The sequence below is a fragment of the Lepisosteus oculatus genome, chromosome 14 (genome assembly GCF_040954835.1).
Source record: "Lepisosteus oculatus isolate fLepOcu1 chromosome 14, fLepOcu1.hap2, whole genome shotgun sequence".
Lineage (NCBI taxonomy): Eukaryota > Metazoa > Chordata > Actinopteri > Semionotiformes > Lepisosteidae > Lepisosteus > Lepisosteus oculatus.
In genome coordinates this window covers 41,813,281-41,833,128 of record NC_090709.1, presented here as the reverse complement: position 1 = coordinate 41,833,128, position 19,848 = coordinate 41,813,281, and the positions used below count along the sequence as shown (strand labels likewise).

Sequence of the window (19,848 nt, the reverse complement as noted above, 5' to 3'; positions counted from 1 at the left end):
AAGCAAAATCGCTTTTTTAACTGTAAACATTAAAATACACCCCTGTAGGACCAGCAGTAGTGAAATACAACATCAAAATAATACACAAATTAAATACACTAAGGGGGTCTCTTTAATTCAAGACTCCAGCCCGGCCTGCACTCAGCTTCTTGTAAGTGCGCAGCAGTCTGATCCACTCCAGGTGTGACAGTGCTGTCAGTCAGACTCCCAGTGCACAGCAGTCTGATCCACTCCAGGTGTGACAGTGCTGTCAGTCAGACTCCCAGTGGGCAGCAGTCTGATCCGCTCCAGGTGTGACAGTGCTGTCAGACTCCCAGTGCGCAGCAGTCTGATCCGCTCCAGGTGTGACAGTGCTGTCAGTCAGACTCCCAGTGCGCAGCAGTCTGATCCGCTCCAGGTGTGACAGTGCTGTCAGTCAGACTCCCAGTGCGCAGCAGTCTGAACCACTCCAGGTGTGACAGTGCTTTAAGTCAGACTCCCAGTGTGCAGCAGTCTGATCCACTCCAGGTGTGACAGTGCTGTCAGACTCCCAGTGCCCAGCAGTGTGATCCACTCCAGGTGTGACAGTGCTGTCAGTCAGACTCCCAGTGCGCAGCAGTCTGATCCAGTCCAGGTGTGACAGTGCTGTCAGTCAGACTCCCAGTGTGCAGCAGTCTGATCCGCTCCAGGTGTGACAGTGCTGTCAGACTCCCAGTGCACAGCAGTCTGATCCGCTCCAGGTGTGACAGTGCTGTCAGACTCCCAGTGCGCAGCAGTCTGATCCACTCCAGGTGTGACAGTGCTGTCAGAGACTCCCAGTGCGCAGCAGTCTGATCCACTCCTGGTTTTACAGCGTTATCAAAGACTCAATCCTATAAAAGCTTCACAGCCCTCTGTCTTATTCTGAGCCTTTCACACAGCCCTACAGTTAATTTCCCAATCCCAGCTCCGCCCACACCACAACCCTCATCCCACTACACTCGGAAACCCAGGATCTGCCTCGCCACCACACTGCCCTCCCTCTCAGATTAAGACTGGGGGCTCAGTGTCAGAGGCTGGGGGGATCATATCCTGCTCATGGGTGCAAGCTGGTTTTCAGTTTAATCCCCAGTGACAGTCACACATTGAGAAGTAAAGAGACTGGGGCTGGACTTTGTGGCTCTGGAGTGTAGAGGCTAGGGATCTGGGCTGTAAGGGTTTCGGCAGGGCTGTGTGGTTCAGTAGGGATAATAATAATAATAATAATAATAATAATAATTGCTTACACTTATATAGTGCTTTTCTGGACACTCCACTCAAAGCGCTTTACAGGTCATGGGGAATCCCACTACCGCCACCAGTGTGCAGCCCCCACCTGGATGATGCGACGGCAGCCATAGTGCGCCAGAACGCTCCCCACACACCAGCTCTCAGTGGGGAGGAGAGCAGAGGGATGAAGCCAGTTCAGAGAGGGGGGGTTATTAGGAGGCCATGATGGGTAAGGGCCAATGGGAAATTTGGCCAGGACACTGGGGTTACACCCCTACTCTTCTCCAGAGACACCCCGGGATTGTTAACGAGCACAGAGAGTCAGGACCTCGGTTTGACGTCTCATCCGAAGGACGGCGCCCGTTTACAGTCCAGTGTCCCCCGTCACTATACTGGGGCATCAGGACCCACACAGACCGCAGGGTGAGAGCGCCCCCTGCTGGCCCCACTCACACCTCTCCCAGCAGCAGCCTCAGTTTTCCCCAGGAGGTCTCCCCTCCAGGTACTGACCAGGCTCCCACCTGCTGAGCTCCAGTGGGGGGGGCTGCCAGCTGGGAGTTGCAGGGTGATCTGGCTGCTGGCCATAATAGGGATAGTGAAAACTACTAGGGCACCTAATACTAGTATTTCATGCGGCGAAAAGCCAACTCGGGACGTCTTCACAATTTCTTCTCAATACTAGTATGTCTGAATACTAGGGACCACCCTTCCCGTGGGAGCAGAAATCTCCTCTGTGAAAGGTTACAGCATGCCATTTGTTTATATATATGCGATGTACTGAATTATTATCCAGGTGGGGGCTACACATTGGTGGCGGTAGTGGGATTCCCCATTACCTGTAAAGCGCTTTGAGTGGAGTGTCCAGAAAAGCGCTATATAAGTGTAAGCAATTATTATTATTATTATTATTAATGTGATGGCTGCTTATTTCTGTCAACAGACTGGACCCCCCTCCCCCTCTCCAAATCCCGTCAAATCCCCCCCCCTCCCATGAATCATTCCAGACGAAAGAGAACCAGCCTCCTCCCTCCTCCTGTGTTTCACAAGCAGCTGGGGGTGAGGACTCGTGTTCATGCCCTGAGCATCGGGATGGCAGGGTGTCCAATTAGCGGACAGAGGTCTTAATTAAAGCCGAGCGGAAGAGCTAACTCCGTGGTTTCTACCACTACTGTGCAGGCAGCACAACACCGTGAGATTGTAGAGAAATGTAGAAAAAGACTAAGGCCAGTTTTCCTATGAGCCAGTGAACCCACCAGCATGTCTCTGGACTGTGGGGGGGGTTAAACCCACATGGACACAGGGAGAACGTGCAAACTCCACACAGACAGAGCACTCCAGGGGTCCAACGCGGGGCCGCAGTGCTGTAAGGCACCGTGCCGCGCTGTATGACTGAGGCACAGCCAGCGGGAAGACAGCGGACCCGGAGTCCTCAGCTTCCTGGCTTGAGGCAGCCGCCTGACCAATGGTCTGCCTCCAAGTCGGTCAGGTGACGGAGGATGGCGCCGTGCCTTCTGGGAAATGTAGTTCCCGACGCGAGCCGCCATCTTTGCCAGAGCCCCGCGCCCTCTCGCGCCACACGACCGCTGACGGGCGAGGGATTGAAAGCTGGGCCCCCCCCCGGTACGGATAATCACGGCGGGGGGAAAAAAAGCCACTAAACAAGAGGTGCCGATCGACCTTTTATTGCGTGTGAACAGCATCGCCGGAGCCCCTTCAGAGCGGTCGGTATCCCAGCAGCCCCCTCCCCCTACTTCGGCCCCTCGACCGCCTTCCCGGCCTCCTGGGGGGCGGGGGGGTTCAGCTTGTCGAGCTGCGCCACCACGCTGTCGTACTCCTGCTGCCACTGCTCCTTGCTCAGGGCCGAGGGGCTGACCTCCAGGAACCTGTAGGCCTCCTTGGACTGCAGGATGAACATCCCGCGGACGTGCATGCAGACGTTGCAGAAGCTCCTCCAGATCTGCGGGGAAGGGGGAGGAGGAGGAGCGCAGACGTGAGGCGGGAAACGAGAGCGATCCTGCCGTCTGAGCCGCGCGACTCCAGTTCCCCAGTTAGACGACCCGCGCGGTACGGGATAAATAGTGGCGGGTCTTATCATAATGATTAAGAATTGCTTGCACTTGTAGAGCGCTTTTCTGGACCCTCCACTCACAGCGCTTGACAGGTCAGGGGGAATCCCACTACCGCCACCAGTGTGCAGCCCCCACCCTGGATGAGGCGACGGCAGCCATAGTGCGCCAGAACGCTCCCCACACACAGCAGCTCTCAGTGGGGAGGAGAGCAGAGGGATGGAGCCAGTTCAGAGAGGGGGGTTATTAGGAGGCCATGATTGGTAAGGGCCAATGGGAAATTTGACCAGGACGCCGGGGTTACACCCCTACTCTTTTCGAGAAACGCCCTGGGATTGTTAATGAGCACAGAGAGGGGGGGGGGGGACCTCTATCCCAGAAGGCATTGGGGAGGCGGTCCGCGTGTCTCGCAAACCCCTGCAGCGACAAACCACCCACAGGATCATCCCTGACCCGTGAAAGGGTCTGACCGAATTCTATCCCAGAAGGCACCGGGGGCCGTCTGGATGTTTAGCACATAAACTACCCCCCTCCCCGATCCACAGCCACATCTCCCGATCGCCTGCGTCCCCTGTGAAACCTCCCACCTTGCTCTTCAATCTCGGAGCTATCGCCGTAGGCTACACTTTTCACTCTCGTTTCTCTTATCTCCACCTGACAGGGCGACAGAACAGACACCACCCAGGACAAGCGCCGCACCGGTCAGGAGCCACAGTAACATCAGCGCCTCAGCGGCTCAGGGGCTGCCCGTAGGATTGTTGGTGCTGCAGTACAATTTCTGGACAAGTCGGAGTGCCTGGGAGTGTCCAGGACAAAGATCCGGGGCCAGCAGGTACCAGATCAGAGAAGTTCAACCCGACCGAGAGAGATGCCGAGCAGGACAGCTCTGTCCACCCCCACCCCTGAGATCGATCTACCAGAATCGAGCGGAAAAACCAACTGACCGGCTCGGCCTTATCCAGGCTGGACAGGAAGTCCATCTCGCAGTCCTCCAGGAAGTCCAGCATGTCCTCTCCGGCGAAGGTCCTCTGCTTGAGGTTGTCCAGCGCCACGCCGGTCATCTCCCAGAACTTCTTCATCTGCAGCAGGATCTCCTGGATCTTGGTCAGGCACTTCTGGACCTCCGCCAGCATCTTGGGGTCGCCAATGGATCCTGAGAGGCAGGGGAGGAAAACGGGAGTCGTTGGAGAGGCTGGATCAAAAGGCAGATGTCTCTGGTTAACTACGGACAGGAGTAGTGCTGAGGCTTTTGAAGCTCACTGCAGAGAAAGTTACATTTAATTAGCCTTTGCAGAGTTATCGTTCATCTTGATTTGTTGCTACCTGGGGGATAAAACCATCCCTTGAAAAGTGAAGAACTCTGCAGGGGTGCAGATAAAACCCAAGAGGCTCTTCTGTACACAGAGGGTGGTGGGGGTGGGGAACAAGCTGCCTAGCCCTGTAGTTGAAGCCGATACCCCGGCTCCTCTCCAGACACAGCTGGGTGAGCTCCTCCAGGCAGGACAGGGGGGTCTTCTGTACACAAAGGGTGGGGGGAGTGGGGAACACCCTGGCCAGCCATGCGGCTGAAGCCGACACCCAGAATTGGGTCGACACGCAGCTGGCTGAGATCTGCTTCCCAGTCAGTTACTGATCTGCCAGCCGAGCCTGGAGGTTACAAACAGGACGTTTTCGTGCACCGAGCTGCCGGACCGGGACAGGCCTGTCCTGAGCTGCCGGTGGGAATCGGGGTTGCCGAGGCCATGGCCTCACCCCGGCGGACAAGCCTCGTCCCAGCAGCCCCCCACGGTCCGGCAACCCGCCCGCCTACCGGTTTCAACTCTGGCGACAGCTCAGGTCTGTTAAAAGCAAACAATCACGTAAAAAATAAAAACGCATTTCCCTAAATCCTGACTTTGCTATGGGCTTGAAGCCGAGAGCGGGACTTCAGTCAGGACAGGAGCGGCTCCTTCACACAAAGGGTGGTAGGGGTGTGGAGCAATCCGTCCAGCCACGTTGTTGAGGCCAACACCCCGCACAAAACACGTCCCAGAGGCCCCATGATCCCGCCTACCCATGTCGATCTGGACCTTGGCGTAGTCCAGCTGCAGCCGGATCAGCTCCTTCTCCTTCTGCCACATCTCCGACACCTTGGCGTCCTTGCGGCTGCGCAGCTCCTCCAGCTGGACCTTGAGGGTCTCCACGGCCGCCTTGTCCTTGGGGTTGTTGGTGGCCTTCTGGATGGCGTTGATCATGTTGCCCAGGATGGGCACCACGGCCGCCACGATGCCGAACTTGCGGTCCCGATCCCCGATGCTGCTGATGAGGCCCTGCAGCTCCTTGTTCTTGTCCTGGATGTCCGTCTCCAGCTGGTTCCTCTCCCCCTGCAGCTGTTTGACCGAGGCGTCCAGCTTGTTGCACTGTCCCTCCAGGGCCTGGGCCTCCGCCGTCTTCTCCTTCTTCTGCTGCTCCTTGTCCGCCTTGGTCTTGACCACGTCGCTGCAGGTGTCGCCCACGCCTTTGCTCAGATTCTCGTACCTGCAGGAGGAGACCGGGTGGGGAGCTGTGACCCCTCTTTTGTGTGGAAGCCCCCCCTTCCCTCACCGAGACCGTACGGGACAGGAGAATCCGAGCCAGCGAGCCGAGAGACGGGGGGGGGAGAGACGTCCACCTGCTGAAAAACTGAGACTGCTGCTGGGAGAGGTGTGAGTGGGGCCAGCAGGGGGCGCTCTCACCCTGCGGTCTGTGTGGGTCCTGATGCCCCAGTATAGTGACGGGGGACACTGGACTGTAAACAGGCGCCGTCCTTCGGATGAGACGTAAAACCGAGGTCATGACTCTCTGTGCTCATTAACAATCCCGGGGCGTTTCTCGAAAAGACTAGGGGTGTAACCCCGGCGTCCTGGCCAAATGTCCCCCCTGGTCTTCACTCATCATGGCCTCCTAATCACCCCCCCTCTCTGAACTGGCTCCATCCCTCTGCTCTCCTCCCCACTGAGAGCTGGTGTGTGGGGAGCGGACTGGAGCATCAGCCAGGTGGGGGCTGCACACTGGTGGCGGTAGTGGGATTCCCCCTGACCTGTAAAGCGCTTTGAGTGGAGGGTCCAGAAAAGCGCTATATAAGCGTAAACAATTATTATAATTATTATTACTATTATTATTATTATTGCTGCTTGAAAGCAGCAAAACTGATACCCCAGTAAAACTGTAACAGGCATAATAATATTTTATATTTATTAATTAACCATACTACTTTTAACCATACTATTTTTTGCACTGTTCCAAGAATTACCTTGCACTGTTTTTGTCCTGTTATATTTCCTCTGTTTGTGGAATTTTGCACAGTTATGATGACTTTATAACATGTTATTTATGTTATGTTATTACATGTTACTGTTATTGCTTTTGCGTAGCTGTCTATTGTCTTATCTTCTGTCCTATTTATATACTGCACCTGAGTGACTCATGAGAAACATGTTTCATTATACTATGCACCTGTGTTAGTTTAATGACAATAAAGTTGAATTGAATTGAATTGAAAGCAGCCTGGGACCCATGGGAAGGAGCCTCCCCCTGTTCGCCAGCAGAGGGCAGCAGTGGGAATGAGTCACTGCTACAGCTACAGTAGTGCACATCTACTGTCCCAGCACTGCCCGTTCTTGGTGTTGGGTTGCGCGTGACGGCGGGCTGTTGTGATTCGCTATTGACCGGTTTGTGACGTGCCGTGCACACTGAGGGGCGTCGTCTTTTTGTACTGTGGGCCTCCTGAGAGAACGGAGTAGAAATGGCCGACCCTGCGCTCTGTCCCCCAGCTTCTCTCTCTCCCCCTGTCTGTGTGTCTCCTGGAGAGCCAGCTGGGGTCTGCGACAAGACCAATTCCTCATGCAAGAAACTGTATAAAGGGCCCATAACGTAATCTTATAAACAACTCTGCCTCTCATTGGCTCCCTGGCCTACTTCGGCTTTGGTGATCTTGAAGCTACTGGGTGACCGATGAAGAGTTTTGACTGCCGCCAACAGCAGAAGAGGATCTCGCGGTACTTTCTCCTAGTTGGTCAAATAAGGTCTTCAGTGGTGTCAGGACACTTCACACTAACATGAAGAAACCGCAGACAGGATGGGAGCGGATAATTCGAGCCTCACAGGAAGTGCTTTACACAAAGGGTGGTGGGAGTGTGGAACAAGCTGTTCGGTCGGAATGCATCCCGATATCCCGGGGTCTCTGGCTGCTTGCGGTGACGGGGGGGGTCTTACTTTTCCACCGAGCGGTCCACCTGGTGGCAGATGTCCTCGATCCAGCCCTTCGACTTATCCAGGAACTTCTTGGCCAGCGCCACGTTCCTCTTCTTCACCGCCGTCCGGATCATCGGCATCATGGTGCCGACGATGTTGGTCCCTGTACTGGCGCACTGCGAGCGAGATCAAGCCCCGGCACCGTTATCTCTGTTCGCAATGCTGATCCCCCACTGTCTCAGAGTCTCCAGCGCTGTGATCTCAACAGGGAGGACGCCCTGGTTCTAGATTTTAGGATGTATTTTACAGCAGACTATCCATCCATCACACACCCTGGACAGGACACCAGTCCATCACAGGACACACACACACTCACACACCCTGGACAGGACACCAGCCCATCACAGGACACACACACACTCACACACCCTGGACAGGACACCAGTCCATCACAGGACACACAAACACCCTGGACAGGACACAAGTCCATCACAGGACACCCACACACTCACACACCCTGGAAAGGACACCAGTCCATCACAGGACACACACTGGACAGGACACCAGTCCATCACAGGACACACACACACACAATCACACACCCTGGACAGGACACCAGTCCATCACAGGACACACACACTTACACACCCTGGGCAGGACACCAGTCCATCACAGGACACACACACACTCACACACCCTGGACAGGACACCAGCCCATCACAGGACACACACACACTCACACACCCTGGACAGGACACCAGTCCATCACAGGACACACAAACACCCTGGACAGGACACAAGTCCATCACAGGACACCCACACACTCACACACCCTGGAAAGGACACCAGTCCATCACAGGACACACACTGGACAGGACACCAGTCCATCACAGGACACACACACACACAATCACACACCCTGGACAGGACACCAGTCCATCACAGGACACACACACTTACACACCCTGGGCAGGACACCAGTCCATCACAGGACACACACACACACACACACACACACACACAACTGAGACACACACAGACTCACATGGAGCAGCAGGCACACAGACCCACCTGGAGCAGCAGGCACACAGACTCACCTGGAGCAGCAGGACCTCGGAGGAGGCGAACAGCTGCTGGCTCTCGGTGGCCTTGAGCCTCAGCTTCCTCTCCAGCTCGGGGTGGGTGGCCAGACACAGGTAGGACAGGTGGAAGAGCAGAGCCGTCTTCTCTGCGGCCGGGACCATGTCCCGGAACATATCCATGTCGTTCATCAGCTGCTGATCCGCAGGCACTAGGTCTGAGAGACATTCAACAAAAAAAAACAGGCTTTTTAAATATTTTCTTCACCCCCACGTCCCCCATGTCAAAACCTTTCCAACCCAGAGCGTCCAACATGAAGACCTTGAGCCCCTGAGCCCGTGTGAATCTTCCTGAGCGTCTGCCCTGAGCAAACACCTTCAATAACTGAAATCAAGACAGTTCACTGTGGCTCAGCTCGTGAATCCTAAAGCCTCCCCGCACCTCCGCAAGACAGCGAGGGCTCAAAAAGCACAGCTGCAGGCGGAGCATCACAATATCCGATTGGGCTTGGCGGCTCAGACCACGCTTACCGCGACACTGAGACATCTTGAAGCAGGTTCGAGGGCGGACTTCGGCACTGAAACGTCTCTCCTGCAAAGAGAAAGAGGCTGTTTTGTTTTGTTGTTTTTTTTTAAGGCAAAAATCACGAATATAAAGTTGTTTCCCTCTAACCCCCCCGCCGTTCCTCTGCCAGAACACCGGCTCGGCGCCCGAGGGGTTCGAGATGAACCGCAACTCAAGCTGAGAGACCGACACGCTGCTTGGGACACCCTACTGGGGAGGTACCCAGTGGAGAAAGCACGCGCCGATTTCAAGTCTACACAAGTCTCGGCTGCATTGTCTAGGAGACTCACAGCTCACTGGAATGCTGTGCAAAGCGTCGTAAACTGACCCCTCTTAACCATTGATCAGTTTCTGTGATCGGGGGTGGGGTGGGGCGGACAGCACAGACACCCCTCCCCCCCAAATCGAAAGCACGTGGCGAAGGCAGCAGACGGGATCGCAGAGCCTAAACGGGTTCCGGTCAAATTCATAATTCATAAGGTGGCATGAAAGCTGCAGTAGGTCCAAAATTCAGCAGCCAGAATCCTGACCAGGTCTAGTGCAAGTGTTCACATTACTCCTGTCCTGGAGTCCCTGCACTGGCTTCCGGTCAAATTCCGTGTGGACTTTTAAAACCCTCCTGCTCACCTATTAGGCTCTGCATGGCTGGGCGCCTCAGTACCTGTCTGAGCTATCGTCGCCCTACTCCCCACCTCGCAACCTCCGCTCTTCAAATTCTGCCCTCCTTACTGTCCCCCAAGCCCGTCTACACTCTAGGGGCGACAGGGCCTTCTCCTGTTGTGCCCCCCCCAAGCTCTGGAACTCTCCGCCCAAGGATATCAGAGAGTCACCTTCTCTAAACTCCTGCCAATCCAGACTCCAAACCCTCTTCTTCAGAAGAGCCTCTCCTGAACTGGTTCTGTCCTTCATCCCCTCTGCTTCTCCTAGTGCCACAACCCCCAGTCTCCTCTGTGTGCTGTCATTGTGTCTTATCTGGTGTATTCTTCTTATTTATTGTTATTTATACATATTGTTATTTATTATATAACTGAGAACAGTCCCTCTGTCTCAGCTACACTCTCTCAGCAAAATCAGCAAAATCTGTTGTTGTTTTGAGAGGGCGTCATGGAGCTGCCTCTGTAGAGATGTTTTTCTTTTTTGTTGAACAACGAAAGGATCTACAAACACCACACAAAATAAAGGTCTATTGCTTTCATCTTTCGGTTGTTTTTACATAAGGAACTATATACATCCTGTAAAGCAGTTTGAGAGGCCACCTTTAAAGGCGCTATGTAAAATACGGCTGATTATTATTATTCTAAACAGATAAACGGAGCAGGTTAATAAAATAAAGCGTTAAGACTCACGTCTGTACGATGCTCTCTTGGCTGTTCCTGTGAGGACTGCGACAGGGTGCCCTTCCCCGAGCCTGTCTTATAGCGCTGCGAACAGGTAAGAAACACCATATAAGGCTCGCAGGGCTGCAGAAACCCGCCCCCCTACTCAGACTGCTCCAGGGCTGGGGTGGGGGCGTCTGAAATTCCGAGAGGGGGGAGGTGAAGTGGAGCCGCCGTGACTGACCCAGAGGAATTTCCCCACCTGGGCCCCCTGACCGATCGCGATCGAAGAGGCCGTCTGGCCCTGAGCGACCAAGCAGGGTTTCACTCCAGCGCCCTCGCGATCATTGTTAGAATAATATTATTCGATTGTTATTATTATAATCTGCAGCTACATCGACAGTAGTGAGGTTCTGAATTGTTATTATTATTATTATTATTAATGGAGCTGTATGTCCTGAGGTATAATAATAAGGTATAATAATAATATATATATAAGGTATAATAATAATAATATAATAATATAATATATATTATATATAATATAATAATAATAATTAATAATTGCTTACACTTATATAGCGCCTTTCTGGACTCTCCCCTCAGAGCTCTTCCCAGGTCAGGGGGATCCCCTCCAGCCCCCCCAGTGTGCAGCCCCCCACCTGGGTGATGCTCCAGTCCGCTCAGCACACAGCAGCTCTCAGTGGGACAGCAGGCTCTTCTGTACACAGAGGGGGGCGGGGGCGGGGAACAAGACGCCCAGCCCTGTGGTTGAAGCCGATACCCTCAATAATAATCATCTTTATCACCATCTTTACACTCTCTATATAGCGCCTTGCCCTCTATATAGGGCTCTTGCTGGACCCTCCCCTCGGATCTCTTCCCAGGTCAGGGGGATCCCCTCCAGCCCCCCCCAGTGTGCAGCCCCCACCTGGATGATGCTCCAGTCCGCTCAGCACACAGCAGCTCTCAGTGGGGAGGAGAGCAGAGGGATGGAGCCAGTTCAGAGAGGGGGGGTGATTAGGAGGCCATGATGGGTCAAGACCAGGGGGGGATTCAGGCCAGGACACTGGGGTTACACAGTGGAAAATAATGCAGTGGAAAAACACAGCACTAAGTCCCTTTCTCATATATCCCCTTTCCTTAGGACAAGAAAGATTACAACATAGAAACAAAAGAAGCTGCCAAGACATGTTCTGCAAAGCTTAGCAATTTGCACTCGGCTAATTTGGTGACCTAAACAGTCTTGACAAACTGTCTTCTGACAATCTGCACGCAACACAGCAGTTACTTCGTTTTTTCCTAACAATATTTTCCTAAGGCTCTTAACATTTTAAGAATCCATTTCCTTATTAGATTTCCACTTCCCACGTCTATTTTTGGGGGGCGTTAAGTTAAGTAGGCAAAAGTCCTTTTGTCCAAAACTGAGGGACCCCCCCCGATACCCCAGCTTGCCTCAGGACACAGCTGGGTGAGCTCCTCCGGTCAGGACGGGAGGCTGTTCTGTACACAGAGAGGGGTGGGAGGGTGGAACAAGCTGCCCAGCCCCTGTGGTTGAAGCCGATACCCTGGCTTCTCTCCAGACACAGCTGGGTGAGCTCCTCCAGTCAGGACAGGAGGCTGTTCTGTACACAGAGGGTGGCGGGGGTGGGGAACAGGCTGCCGGTTTCGTTTTTTGTACGACATGAAAACATAGTTCAAAGTCATAGAACCACGCCAAAATGGAGGACAATTACAGTAAATACAAAACCTGTTTTGATAGAGCCAATATTGGAATACAGGTCCTGACCAGTTGAAATTAACGACAGAAGCCACAGGGGTTCACTCACTTACAGAGCGCCAGAGACTTGTGCAGACCTGAGCTTCGACTGTGCCAGGAAATGATTCACAGCTGTCGAAGAGGCCTGACAGAGCATGTTCTGTTACACTCTCGTCCCCTCCAGCACTGGCCTCTGTTATCGACACACTTTCAAAATGTCTTTACTCCCGGCCCGGGGACGAAGTCAACCCAGCGGACGTCTGAAAAAGAGCAGGGAGACAGGAGCTCCTCGAAAGAGCATTCGGAAGCTGAGACACCACACTTTACACAGAGGGGGGTGGGGGTGGGGAACAAGCTGTCCAGCCATTGTTGAAGCCGATACCCCGGCTTCTCTCCAGACACAGCTGGGTGAGCTCCTCCAGTCAGGACAGGAGGCTCTACTGTACACAGAGGGTGGTGGGGTGGGGAACAAGCCGCCCAGCCCTGTGGATGAAGCAGATACCCTGGCTTCTCCCCAGGCACAGCTGGGTGAGCTCCTCCAGTCGGTACAGGAGGCTCTACTGTACACAGAGGGTGGTGAGGGTGGGGAACAAGCTGCCCAATCCGTGTGGTTGAAGCCGATACCCCGGCTTCTCTCCAGACACAGCCGGGTGAGCTCCTCCAGTCAGTACAGGAGGCTCTTCTGTACACAGAGGGGGGTGGGGGTGGGGAACAAGCCGCCCAGTCCATGTGGTTGAAGCCGATACCCTGGCTTCTCTCCAGACACAGCTGGGTGAGCTCCTCCAGTCAGGACAGGAGGCTCTACTGTACACAGAGGGTGGTGAGGGTTGGGAACAAGCTGCCCAGTCCGTGTGGTTGAAGCCAATACCCTGGCTTCTTTCCAGACACAGCTGGGTGAGCTCTTTAGTCTGAAGGGAGGGTCCCGCACTGACAGTAAAATGTTTTGTTTCATGTTCTGTCAGTGACAGAGTACTCAGTTCTCAAAAGCAAGGTACCCATTTCCACAGCCGGAGTCAACATCAGAATGATATCATCGACCTCATTCACGATGTCTGGAGTTTGGGATTTCAAGTCCTACAGAAAATACACACGTTCACCTTTCAGGAGTGGGCTCAATGATAAAAATTAAATAAATCATCAAAAACTCTTCTTTACAAGAATCTGGAACACAATCAAAAAATCCAGTTCGTTTTCTTTTTGTTGCATAATTTTAAATGAACGGAAACGTGGCGAAACACCAAACTGGAAGACCGTAAAACAACAAAACAAAAAACCTGTTCTCGTATCGTGCGTGAGAGAGCCAGCGCTCAATACAGAGACGGCCGGGCTCACACACTCACAGAGGGCCAGAGGACATGAGCAGGAGGGGTGTGTCCACCTGAAAGGAGCCACTGTGAGATGATCTGGAGTGGTCTGAAGCTATTGAAGGGCATGACAGAGCACGCCTCTGGCTTCCGACACTCTCGCCCCCTGCAGCAGTGGCCTCTGTTAGCAGGATGCCTTTTCCTCGAGGCCCCTGGGTAGACGTCAACCCAGCGGATGTCTGAAAAAGAGCAGAGAAACAGGAGCTCCAGGGAAGGGCATATGGAACTGGGAAACAGGGACCCCGCTTTACGCTGAGGGGGGTTGAAGCCAATACCCTGGCTTCTCTCCAGACACAGCTGGGTGAGCTCCTCCAGTCAGGACAGGAGGCTCTACTGTACACAGAGAGGGGTGGGAGAGGGGAACAAGCCGCCCAGTCCGTGTGGTTGAAGCCGATACCCTGGCTTCTCTCCAGACACAGTTGGATGAGCTCTTTAGTCTGAAGGGAGGGTCCCACACCAACAGGCTGGAGGAACTGAGCCTCTTTAGTCTGAAGGCAGGGTCCCACACCGACAGGCTGAAGGAACTGAGTCTCTTTAGTCTGAAGGGAGGGTCCCACACTGACAGGCTGGAGGAACGGAGTCTCTTTAGTCTGAAGGGAGTGTCCCACACTGACAGGCTGGAGGAACGGAGTCTCTTTAGTCTGAAGGGAGGGTCCCACACCCACAGGCTGAAGGAACTGAGTCTCTTTAGATAGATAGATACTTTATTGATCCCGTGAGGGAAATTGCAGTGCAACAGCAGCTTAACACACACAACACAGCCACAGTGTAACGAATGATATACTAATAGTACAATACATACAATACAATACAAGAGTTACTCACAGTCTGGACACAGAAAGAACAAACTAGAACAGAACAGTACACAGAAAAATCGTATCACACATATGAATATAAATATAGATGTAACCATAGATATAAATATAAATATAAATGTATTGCACAGGTCCCTGGCATATATTGGAGACTTTGGTACCGGGACCAGGCATGATGTCTTCCAGAGCACCGGGACTCTCTCCAAGCGCAGGCTCAGGTTGAACAGTCGCTGGAGCACTCCGCTCAGCTGATCAGCACAGGCCCTCGGAACTCTGGGACAGATGTTATCTGGTCCTGTGGCCTTACCCCCGTGCAGCCTCTTCAGCTCCTTCTTCACCTGGTCAGCCGTGATGGTCAGCCTGGCCCGGGGGATGATGCTCATAGTGCTTTCAGTGCTGGAGGTGTTAATGGCAGAGGTGTTGGAGAGTGGCAGCTGTGGGGGATGGGTGGGTGAGCAGCCGTCGGGGGTTGTAGCTGTAGGCGGCCATGTTTGTGGGGGGATGGAGGAGGTGTTGGGCAGTTGCAGCTGTGAAGGGTTAGGGAGCGTGTGGCTGTGGGGGGATGGGTGTTGCGCCACAGAGGACCCAGGATCAAACCTGTTAAAGAACTGGTTCAACTTGTTGGCCATCTCCAGGTTCCCTTCTGTTGCAACCCCAGCCTGTTTGAAGCCAGTGATCTCTCTCATGCTGCTCCATACATCTCTCACCCTATTTCTTTGCAGCTTGTCCTCTACCTTCCTCCTGTAGGCGTCCTTGCTCTCTCTTAACTTCTGCTTTAGCTCCCTCTGTACACGCTTGACCTCTTCCTTATCTCCCCTCCTCTCCTTTAGTCTGAAGGGAGGGTCCCACACCGACAGGCTGGAGGAACTGGGTCTCTTTAGTCTGAAGAGAGTGTCCCACACTGACAGGCTGGAGGAACTGAGCCTCTTTAGTCTGAAGGGGGTGTCCCGCACTGACAGTAAAATGTTTTGTTTCATGTTCTGTCAGTGACAGAGTACTCAGTTCTCAAAAGCAAGGTACCCATTTCCACAGCCGGAGTCAACATCAGAATGATATCATCGACCGCATTCACGATGTCTGGAGTTCGGGATTTCAAGTCCTACAGAAAATACACACGTTCACCTTTCAGGAGTGGGCTCAATGATCAAAATTAAATAAATCATCAAAAACTCTTCTTTACAAGAATCTGGAACACAATAAAAAAATCCAGTTCGTTTTCTTTTTGTTGCATAATTTTAAATGAACAGAAACGTGGCGAAACACCAAACTGGAGGACCGTAAAACAACAAAACAAAAAACCTGTTCTCGTATCGTGCGTGAGAGAGCCAGCGTTCAATACAGAGACGGCCGGGCTCACACACTCACAGAGGGCCAGAGGACATGAGCAGGAGGGGTGTGTCCACCTGAAAGGAGCCACTGTGAGATGATCTGGAGTGGTCTGAAGCTATTGAAGGGCATGACAGAGCACGCCTCTGGCCTCCGACACTCTCGCCCCCTCCAGCAGTGGCCTCTGTTAGCAGGATGCCTTTTCCTCGAGGCCCCTGGGTAGACGTCAACCCAGCGGATGTCTGAAAAAGAGCAGAGAAACAGGAGCTCCAGGGAAGGGCATATGGAACTGAGAAACAGGGACCCCGCTTTACGCTGAGGGGGGGCGGGGGTGGGGAGCAAGCCGCCCAGCTTTGCTGTTGGGAGCCGGTGACCCCGGCTTCTCTCCAGACACGGCTGGGTGAGCTCCTCCAGGCAGGACAGGAGGCGCTTCTGTACACAGAGGGGGGCGGGGGTGGGGAACGAGCCACCCAGCCCTGTGGTTGAAGCCGATACCCTGGCTTCCCTCCAGACGCAGCTGGGTGAGCTCCTCCAGTCAGGACAGGAGGCTCTTCTGTACACAGAGGGGGGCGGGGGTGGGGAACAAGCTGCCCAGCACTGTTGTTGAAGCCAGTAGGCAAGCTTTATAATAGGCACACAAGGAACCACAGTAAGGACTATAGTAGGTTTAGTAGCTCAGGGGGGACGTGGCTCTACACAGCTGATATATACACATGTTTCTCTACACCCTCCCCCTCCTGTCTTTGAGGTAGCTTTCTCAAGAAATTCCAGGAATCAGAAAGCACTTAAAACATTCCTTTCTTATCAGGGAGTTTCGGGTCAACGTTCCCCATTTGGGAATTTAGGACAGGAAGGGAGAAGCATCTGCGCCCAAGCCAGCCAGTGAAGGTCAGAGCTTAGCATGTGAAGGCAGCAGGAGTTCACCGCTCCTACCACTATCGGGGCACAGGGTAACACACGGATTCTGCTCGCAGACTCCATCCCGGAAAAAGAGCGAAGGCCTGATTGAATTTTTAATTGCAGGCTCGTTTCGGTTGAGGTGGGCGGGTTCATTGTGAAATCTCAACAACAGGTCACCCAAATAGCCTCAGGCCCCTCGGGGACCTTCTTAAAATCACGTCTGTGCACGTCACCAGTCAGCCTTCGGGAATGCAGAAGTCGCTTAAAAAAATAAGGCTTCAGCCTGTCTGGCTGGAGTTCAGTTCTCCCCCAGTATCGTACTGCTCGTGGAGGAGGCACCACCCGGAGCTGGGCTCCGAGCTCAAACTGCGCAGAAGCGGGTTGAAAACTGGACAGCAGGTGTGTGTGTGTCCTGTGATGGAGTGTGTATGTCCTGTGATGGACTGGTGTCCTGTCCAGGGTGTGTGTGTGTGTGTTTGTGTGTGTGTCCTGTGATGGACTGGTGTCCTGTCCAGGGTGTGTGTGTGTGTTTGTGTGTGTGTGTCCTGTGATGGACTGGTGTCCTGTCCAGGGTGTGTGTGTGTGTTTGTGTGTGTGTCCTGTGATGGACTGGTGTCCTGTCCAGGGTGTGTGTGTGTGTGTTTGTGTGTGTGTCCTGTGATGGACTGGTGTCCTGTCCAGGGTGTGTGTGTGTGTCCTAAGATGGACTGGTGTCCTGTCCAGGGTGTGTGTGTGTGTCCTGTGATGGACTGGTGTCCTGTCCAGGGTGTGTGTGTGTGTCCTGTGATGAACTGGTGTCCTGTCCAGGGTGTGTGTGTGTGTCCTGTGATGGACTGGTGTCCTGTCCAGGGTGTGTGAGTGTGTCCTGTGATGGACTGGTGTCCTGTCCAGGGTGTGTGAGTGTGTGTGTGTGTGTCCTGTGATGGACTGGTGTCATGTCCAGGGTGTGTGAGTGTGTGTGTGTGTGTCCTGTGATGGACTGCTGTCCTGTCCAGGGTGTGTGAGTGTGTGTGTGTGTCCTGTGATGGACTGGTGTCCTGTCCAGGGTGTGTGTGTGTGTGTGTCCTGTGATGGACTGGTGTCCTGTCCAGGGTGTGTGTGTGTGTGTCCTGTGATGGACTGGTGTCCTGTCCAGGGTGGGTGTGTGTGTCCTGTGATGGACTGGTGTCCTGTCCAGGGTGGGTGTGTGTGTCCTGTGATGGACTGGTGTCCTGTCCAGGGTGGGTGTGTGTGTCCTGTGATGGACTGGTGTCCTGTCCAGGGTGTGTGTGTGTGTCCTGTGATGGACTGGTGTCCTGTCCAGGGTGTGTGTGTGTGTGTGTGTGTGTGTCCTGTGATGGACTGGTGTCCTGTCCAGGGTGTGTGTGTGTGTGTGTGTGTGTGTGTGTGTGTGTGTGTGTGTGTGTGTGTGTGTGTCCTGTGATGGACTGGTGTCCTGTCCAGGGTGTGTGTGTGTGTGTGTCTGTGTGTGTGTGTGTGTGTCCTGTGATGGACTGGTGTCCTGTCCAGGGTGTGTGTGTGTGTGTGTGTGTGTGTGTGTGTGTGTGTGTCCTGTGATGGACTGGTGTCCTGTCCAGGGTGGGTGTGTGTGTGTGTGTGTGTGTGTGTGTGTCCTGTGATGGACTGGTGTCCTGTCCAGGGTGTGTGTGTGTGTGTGTGTGTGTGTGTGTGTGTGTGTGTGTCCTGTGATGGACTGGTGTCCTGTCCAGGGTGTGTGTGTGTGTGTGTGTGTGTGTGTGTGTGTGTGTGTGTGTGTCCTGTGATGGACTGGTGTCCTGTCCAGGGTGTGTGTGTGTGTGTGTGTGTGTGTGTGTGTGTGTGTGTGTGTGTGTGTGTGTGTGTGTGTCCTGTGATGGACTGGTGTCCTGTCCAGGGTGTGTGTGTGTGTGTGTGTGTGTGTGTGTGTGTGTGTGTGTGTGTGTCCTGTGATGGACTGGTGTCCTGTCCAGGGTGTGTGTGTGTGTGTGTGTGTGTGTGTGTGTGTGTGTGTGTGTGTGTGTGTGTGTGTGTGTGTCCTGTGATGGACTGGTGTCCTGTCCAGGGTGTGTGTGTGTGTGTGTGTGTGTGTGTGTGTGTGTCCTGTGATGGACTGGTGTCCTGTCCAGGGTGTGTGTGTGTGTGTGTGTGTGTGTGTGTGTGTGTGTGTGTCCTGTGATGGACTGGTGTCCTGTCCAGGGTGTGTGTGTGTGTGTGTGTGTGTGTGTGTGTGTGTGTGTGTGTCCTGTGATGGACTGGTGTCCTGTCCAGGGTGTGTGTGTGTGTGTGTGTGTGTGTGTGTGTGTGTGTGTCCTGTGATGGACTGGTGTCCTGTCCAGGGTGTGTGTGTGTGTGTGTGTGTGTGTGGTGTGTGTGTGTGTGTGTGTGTGTGTGTCCTGTGATGGACTGGTGTCCTATCCAGGGTGTGTGTGTGTGTGTCCTGTGATGGACTGGTGTCCTGTCCAGGGTGTGTGTGTGTGTGTCCTGTGATGGACTGGTGTCCTGTCCAGGGTGTGTGTGTGTGTCCTGTGATGGACTGGTGTCCTGTCCAGGGTGTGTGTGTGTGTGTGTGTGTGTGTGTCCTGTGATGGACTGGTGTCCATCTTAAAACCTTCTTTTAAGAAGGGGACCTTCTTAAAATCACGTCTGTGCACGTCACCAGTCAGCCTTCGGGAATGCAGAAGTCGCTTAAAAAAATAAGGCTTCAGCCTGTCTGGCTGGAGTTCAGTTCTCCCCCAGTATCGTACTGCTCGTGGAGGAGACACCACCCGGAGCTGGGCTCCGAGCTCAAACTGCGCAGAAGCGGGTTGAAAACTGGACAGCAGGTGTGTGTGTGTCCTGTGATGGACTGGTGTCCTGTCCAGGGTGTGTGAGTGTGTGTGTGTGTGTCCTGTGATGGACTGGTGTCCTGTCCAGGGTGTGTGAGTGTGTGTGTGTGTGTCCTGTGATGGACTGCTGTCCTGTCCAGGGTGTGTGAGTGTGTGTGTGTCCTGTGATCGACTTCTGTCCTGTCCAGGGTGTGTGTGTGTCCTGTGATGGACTGGTGTCCTGTCCAGGGTGTGTGAGTGTGTGTGTGTGTCCTGTGATGGACTGGTGTCCTGTCCAGGGTGTGTGAGTGTGTGTGTGTGTCCTGTGATGGACTGGTGTCCTGTCCAGGGTGTGTGTGTGTGTGTGTGTCCTGTGATGGACTGGTGTCCTGTCCAGGGTGTGTGTGTGTGTGTGTGTCCTGTGATGGACTGGTGT

At 53.7% G+C, this 19,848-nt stretch overlaps 1 protein-coding gene across 1 annotated transcript; it reads right to left on the bottom strand.

The window, feature by feature from the left end:
* Positions 1-2,893: 2,893 nt before the first annotated feature.
* On the bottom strand, positions 2,894-15,820 carry LOC107076118 (uncharacterized). Its single transcript, XM_069198265.1, has 9 exons — positions 15,769-15,820; positions 13,565-13,767; positions 10,496-10,570; positions 9,116-9,176; positions 8,603-8,802; positions 7,527-7,681; positions 5,347-5,810; positions 4,238-4,446; positions 2,894-3,184 (listed from the first exon to the last, which is right to left on the bottom strand). Exons 2-9 carry the CDS (start codon positions 13,655-13,657, stop codon positions 2,975-2,977), a joined length of 1,467 nt encoding a protein of 488 aa, XP_069054366.1. The 5' UTR covers positions 13,658-13,767; positions 15,769-15,820; the 3' UTR covers positions 2,894-2,974.
* Between the last annotated feature and the right edge of the window lie 4,028 nt (positions 15,821-19,848).

What these genes read in the sequence shown, in the direction of transcription:
- LOC107076118 (XM_069198265.1), bottom strand. Translation starts at nt 13,657, where the DNA reads ATGCCCTTCAATAGCTTCAGACCACTCCAGATCATCTCACAGTGGCTC. An exon ending in CAAGATGTCTCAGTGTCGCG is followed by an intron (nt 8,803 to 9,115) that starts GTAAGCGTGGTC and finishes AATGTCTCTCAG; the next exon opens with ACCTAGTGCCTGCGGATCAG. An exon ending in CAAGGTCCAGATCGACATGG is followed by an intron (nt 4,447 to 5,346) that starts GTAGGCGGGATC and finishes CCTGCCTCTCAG; the next exon opens with GATCCATTGGCGACCCCAAG.